The 6,650-nt window shown below is 42.9% G+C and overlaps 1 protein-coding gene across 1 annotated transcript; it reads left to right on the top strand.

Annotated features, from left to right (window-relative positions):
* Positions 1 to 1,648: 1,648 nt before the first annotated feature.
* LOC123254961 (carcinoembryonic antigen-related cell adhesion molecule 1-like) lies at positions 1,649 to 2,475 on the top strand (the record flags this gene model as incomplete). The annotated part of the gene is made up of 2 exons (XM_044683845.1): positions 1,649 to 1,924; positions 2,303 to 2,475. Coding segments are annotated over 2 exons (449 nt in total), but the record flags the coding sequence as incomplete, so codon positions are not given.
* Positions 2,476 to 6,650: the final 4,175 nt, after the last annotated feature.

Genomic DNA, 6,650 nt, shown 5'->3' with positions numbered 1-6,650 from the left:
AACCACGATTCAGAGAAGGCTTTGTCCATGGCCACTGGCTGCCCAAGTGGTCCACGAGACCAAAAAGGTGAAGAGCCAGCAGTCTAGATGATCCCTGAGGTCTCTGACAGCTCTGACTCTGTTACCCTCTGATCCATTCTCCATAGCTCCTTTCATCCCTTCTCAGGGCACTAGAGCATTACCCCAAGGTCTTGTCATCACTCTCTCTTCCTCCAGTCAAAGGCACTTAAGAGGGACCTACTTTCTACTTCAAATGTAATGGCTCACATATATACAATACAAGTTGAGGTTTTATGAAGAACTTTTATAGATGGTCTCATTTGATCCAACAAAATGAGGGAGAGATTATTATTCCCATTTTACAGATGAAGAAACTGAGACAAAGATACAGATTTGCTCACTGTTCCTTCATATTCTCCCCCCCCCACACACTTCAAAAGGTGGCTAGCTCACCTCAGATTGGTCACCTTCCTGGCCAGTCCCACTTGGCTTTACTGGACACAAGTGGGAGACTCACTCTTCCTCATCCAAACTTCCCAACAGGGACCCAGGGAGGGAGTGAAGGCTCTACCAAAATAACAAGAAGAAAGTTCAAGGAAGCTAAAATATTTCTAACTTATTCATTCCACTTTGGAAGTTAATCCTAAAACAGCTGGCCCAGGGTAACCCAAGAAGGAAGTCTGGCGAAGCTACTGGATGTGCCCCAGAGATTGTTCTGGAACACACACACCTTTCAGTGGCAAGGCCTCTACCTGCCAACTAGTGACAAGGAAAGGGCTCTCCTTGGGCCATCAATGCTCAGGGAAAATAAGTCCCCTTTTGCTTAGCTTCCCAGCATAAGACTGAGCTTGAAGATCTGAGCTTGAAGATCACCTTCAACATTCTCATTCTCATTTTGTAGGGCAGAAAACTTCTAAGGAAAGGGGAGAGCCCAAAGAAGGGACTTCCAGAATCTTCTGTAAATGTGTAGGAACTGCCTCCTGGGGGCAAAACACAGTCCTGGACATGAGAGAGATTATTGTGGGTTCAGAATCTCTAGACTTGAATCAGATCTCTCCTGATTCCCAGTCTGAGGCTCTTCCTTTTGTACCCTGCTGCTAACTGATCTATTCCCACTCTCTGCCTTTCCTTTTCTTTCCTCTTCAGAGTTAATGTAATGTTTCTCTTTCTGAGCACAATCTCCCTGTGGCCTGTCCCTAGTCCATCCTCTCCAGCCTCCACCAATATCCTCAACAAGGCATGGAGGTAAGTAAGCCTGGCTTCTTGGAGTCCGGGTAAAGGAAACATAAACTCTCAGTGGTCCTGCCAGGCTAGAAAGGTCTCAAATCCAAGCACAGGTGCTGGATGAAGGGGTCTGTCATCCCTGGACCAGCTTGCCTCAGCCCAGAACGATGGAGCACCAGGGACTTGGGCTCCATGTGAATGTCTTTGTCAGCCACAGGAACTGAAGATGAACTTTTCCTAAGGCCTGGAGAAGTTGTGATCTACACCAGAGAAAGGGCTGTCCTTGCCATTGAACTCACAGATTCTTGGTCTCTGGCCTCCAGCCTTGCCAAGGTCTTAGAGCAGCTACTTCCAAAACAGTTATTTGGTTATAAGGTAAGAAAAAGAACCAACACAGTCATTTTCTGTCTTATTTTCTCTACAGAAGCACTATCCAAACCTACCATCAGCAGCTCCAACACGGCCCCAGTGGAAAACAAGGACACTGTCACATTGACATGCCAGGCTACGAGTGTAACTGTCACGTACCAGTGGTTCATAAACCAACGTGCCCCATCTGGTGACAGGATACAGCTGTCACAGGAGAACCAGATACTCACTATAAATAGTGTCACAAGGAATGACAAAGGACCGTATGTGTGTGAAGTCAGGGACCCAATTGGTAGCATTAGGAGTGATCCATTGACACTGAATGTTGCCTGTGAGTAAATTTGTTCTTTCTATATGGTGCATAATTATAGCCTGGTGGTGTGTTCCCAGAGGTCAGCCTAATTCAGTCACTTCTCTGAGTGCTAAAGATCAAAGTTCTAAGGTTCCCATCCCCCTCAATCTTTAGGGAGCCCAGACTGGCCTTGTCATGCTTTCTGGTGGAGGGTGGCCAGTCGGGGTGCTGAACTGGGGAAAGCCCTAAGATCCTTCAAGTTCAGACCCAAAATCATAATGTAGAGAAAGAGCTGTGAATTTCCCAGCACATAGGAGGATGAGGGAGACACAGTGGTCCCTGGTGATGGGTTATACAATAGAAGAGGCCCCTTCTTTCTGCCATAATCTCAATATGGAATCCTTCTCTTTCCTCCAGATGGTCCAGATACCCCCACAATTCTCACAACAGTCGATCATTACAGTGAAGGGGAACGTATTGAGTTGATGTGTTCTGCTGAATCTAGCCCACCTGCCCAATTCACTTGGATTCACAATGGAAAAACACTGGCCAACTCAGATACGCTCTCTGCTATTGCATCCCTGAATCACGCTGGAATCCATACCTGTCGTGCATCTAACTCATACACTGGCTTGAGTAGCTCCAAAGACATATATCTTACAATCGATGAAGTAGAAAACAATTTTACATCCCTTGCCAAAGAGAACAATTTCACAATCTCTTCTGAAGACAAGAATCTCACAATTTATTCCGAAGACAAGGATACTACAATCTATGGTGAGTAGCTGGCCTGGGCCCCCAAATTTGTGTTGCACTCTCTCCTTCCCTGACATGATAGAAGCAAAGATAAGTGACGTTCTGCCCTCCTTATCCCATGGCACAATGTGTTTTGTTAGGAGCCCTGATCTCAGAAAAATCCTTCCTTTCCTATCTACTATCTGTGTAGTAAGTGTGTCTCCTCCTTTCCCAGCCTCAGTTTCTTCATCTGGAAAAAGGGATAATCTTTTGCTCTATTATAGGATTCTATACAGAGAAAGTCATTTTTCATGGTAGGTACAAAAAGCACTTTAATTGTCGTCGTCATCATTGTTGTTGATATTGGATTGTTCTCTTCTGCCCTGGCTACATACAACCTTCTTTGTCTCCCAACTTCTAGGACTGCAGCTTCAATGACTGCCCTGTACTCTCTCCCGTGGTCTTTCCTTCAGTCCATTTCACTTGGTGCTGTGGCCCCACAGGGTGTTTTTAGTGTTGGTTGGAGTATGAGCTATGGCCATGCAATGGGGCTGGCCTTGATCCTCTTTTGCAGGGAAATTCTGGAGATGGAAAGGAGAATTTCAACTTTGTCTCCTTTCACACACAGAGATTCACCATTGCACCTATATTTTTCCTCTTTGTGGCATAAAATGTCACATGGAAGCATGGCTGCTATGAAACCTGGTTCTTCCATGTAAAGAGAAGATTGGCTTTAGCATCCAATGGCTGGGTCCACAATATAATTTCTGCTGCTCAATCAATTCACTGGTCTGGCTCTCCTATGTACAGATGACAGACCCTCCACACCCCTAATCACACTACTGTGCACCAGGACCAGAGAGAGATCATCTCTGGTCTTAGTTTCCTTTCATTTCATGGAGCTTTATTGTTACAAACCTTAGGGGTATCCCAACTTCCTGTCCCTGACTCTGGGGACTTTCTGAATGGAGAGCAGGGGAAAGAGGTAAAAGAATCGTGAAGTGGGGAAGTGACCTTGGGAAAGTCAGACTCCAACTGTATATACCTTAGAGGAGGGATGACTTTTTGGTGGCCTAAATCTGTACTTAAGGATCCCTAAATGACACATTTTAATTTAGCATTTACATTATGTGTGTTTACTGTATTTTCCTTTGTTAACAATTTCCCAATTACCTTTTCACCTGGTTCAGACTGCACCTGGGAGTTTTGCAGGCTATATATTTGACACCTTGTGGTCTGAATGATATTTTTCTTGATTTAATTTTTTCCAAATACCTAAAATCTATTTTCTGTCCTCCTTCTCACCCATCCCACTAAAGAAAAAGAAAATCCTTGTGACAAGGATGGACAATCAAGGAAATCTAATTCCCATACTCAAAAAATATCTATTGCAACATACAACCTGAGTTCATCCCATTTCTGAAGTGAGGCAGCTGATTTCATAGGAATTGTGTAGCTTTTTGCAGGAAGTGAGTAACTTATTTCATCATGGGTCTTCTGCAATCCTGGTTGGTCACTGCATTGATCAGAAGTCCTAAGTCTTTCCAAGTTGTTTGCCTTTAGAACATTGTTGTTATTGTATAAATTACTCTCTTGGTTCTACTCACTCCATTCTGCATCAGTTCATACAAATCTTCTGAAGTTTCTGTTCTTGAACTCATTCTGTTCCATGTTCCTATCAGCGACTTGGATCAAATGAAATAATATTCATAAAGAACTTTGTAAATGGTGGCCATTATTATTCTACTGATTCTACAAATAGACAGAAAGCACAATTTTGAAACATGAAAGTAAAGACAGAGGAAGAAAAAATTGGGAGGAAAGGAATGGTAGGCATGAAGCAGTGAGGATTCAGACGTAGCTCAGCAAGCTGGCACAGTAGACAGAATGTGATAAGATGGATGTTACTGGAGATTACTGTCAAGTCCCACGCTTGAGTACAAAAAGTCCAAAGCATAAATAAGCATCAGCCTTGATATGGCAGTGACTGGTCACCATGCCATAAGAAAAAAGTTGAAGTGTAATGAGGGATCGTTGATTTACAAAAGGGGAAATTGGAGACAGACATTTCATGCAATGTTAGATTGCATAAAGAGACCTTGAGGATGTCTGAGAGAACTGCAAACTTTATATCATTCAGAAGGGTAACAAGGCAGTTGAAAAACCTAATGCAATCTTTTTTTTTTAACCCTTAAACTTAAGCCTTAGAATCCATACTATGCAATGGCAGTTAAGTGACTTGCCCAGGGTCATACAGCTAGGAAGTGACTGGAGCCAGGTGTGAACCCAGAACCTCCCATCTCTAGGCCTGGCTCTCAATCCACTGAGCTACCCAGCTGTCCCACTAATGCAGTCTTAAGAGAAGCATGTCCAACTTCCAAGAATAAGGAGATAGTCATCCTTCTGTACTATCAGATGGCACTTAGGGTATTGTATTTGGTTCTAGATAAGACAATTTACAAGGGGCATCAGTAAACTGGAGAGTGTTCAACCAGATTGGTGAAGGTGGAGTCCCTGAAGATCAATTGAGGAAACTCTGCATATTAGCCAAAGGAATAGAAAGCTTTGGGGAGACACGTGATAGCAATTTTCTAGACCCTTATGGAGAAGAGAACTTAGAACTGTTTTGTTTGGTCTCAGAGGACTGAAATAGAATTATAGAGGCAAATGGTGATGGGCAACAAAACCCTTCATGAGGAAAAATTCTTTAAGAAGTCATGATTAAGTCATGTCCAACTCTTCATAACATCATTTCCTATTTTTAATTTAATTTTATTTTATTTTATTAAAGGTTACAAGATTCATGGTTCATGTTCTCCCTCCTCTCACCACCCCTGCCATAGCCAGTGCACAATTCCAGTGAGTTTTACATATGTCATTGATAAAGACCTATTTCCACATTATTAATATTTGCACTAGGGTGACTGTTTAGAGTCTACATCCCCCATCATATCCCCATCGACCCATGTGATCAAGCAGTTGTTTTTCTTCTGATTTTCTAATCCCACAGTTCTTCCTCTGAATATGAATAGCATTCTTTCTCATAAGTCCCTCAGAATTGTCCTGGATCACTGCATTGCTTCTAATAGAGAAGTCCATTATATTTGATTTTGCCACAGTGTATCCGGTTCTCCTTTGTCTGCTCCCTTCGCTCTGCATCAGTTCCTGCAGGTCATTCCAGTTCACATAAAACTCCTCCAGTTCATTATTTCTTTTAGCACAATAGTATTCTATCACCAACAAATACCACAATTTGTTCAACCATTCCCCAGTCGAAGGGCATTCTCTCATTTTCCAATTTTTTGCAACCACAAAGATCGCAGCTATAAATATTTTTGTATAAGTCTTTTTCCTTATTATCTCCTTGGAGTATAAACCCAGAAGTCATGACCCCAATTCATAACAGAGATAACTGAAGGGTTTACCATTTCCTTCTCCAGCTCATTTTACAGATGAGGAAACAGAGGCAAACAGGTGAAGTGACTTTCCCAGGGTCACACAGCTGGTGAGTGTTTCAGACCAGATTTGGACTCAAAAAGACAAGTTTCCTGACTCCAAGCTCCATCCACTATACCTCCTACCTGTCATTTAATCATTAATTAAAGCAGTTCAAAGTAGCCTGGGCTGTAACAAGAAGTGGGAGGATCTCCATCCCTCATGAGATGCCTTCCAAATCAAAGGCAAATGAGCAACTGTTGAGGATGTCCTAGTGGGGATTCCTTCAGTGGTTGTGTTGGACAAGATAGCCTCTGAGGTCCCTTTCAAGGGTAAATTTTAGACTTCAATGAAAACTCGCTAATACTTGGGAGCTGTCCTGTCTGTAAAATGCTTAGCACACATAGTAGACCCTTAATGGCTTCTTTTCTCCCTTTCCCTCTTCTCCTCCTCTGTGGAGGCCAAATGACCATCCGTCACATTGAATGCCCTAAAGATTCTTCTTTATATGAGAGCTGGACTTGATGGTATCTCTTCAATTCCAAACTTCCATGCTTCTTCCTGCAAGTTCAGCTGCCAGCTGCAGAGGGATTTG

The sequence above is a fragment of the Gracilinanus agilis genome, unplaced genomic scaffold (genome assembly GCF_016433145.1).
Source record: "Gracilinanus agilis isolate LMUSP501 unplaced genomic scaffold, AgileGrace unplaced_scaffold36472, whole genome shotgun sequence".
Taxonomy (NCBI): domain Eukaryota; kingdom Metazoa; phylum Chordata; class Mammalia; order Didelphimorphia; family Didelphidae; genus Gracilinanus; species Gracilinanus agilis.
This window is presented reverse-complemented; position numbering and strand designations above follow the sequence as displayed.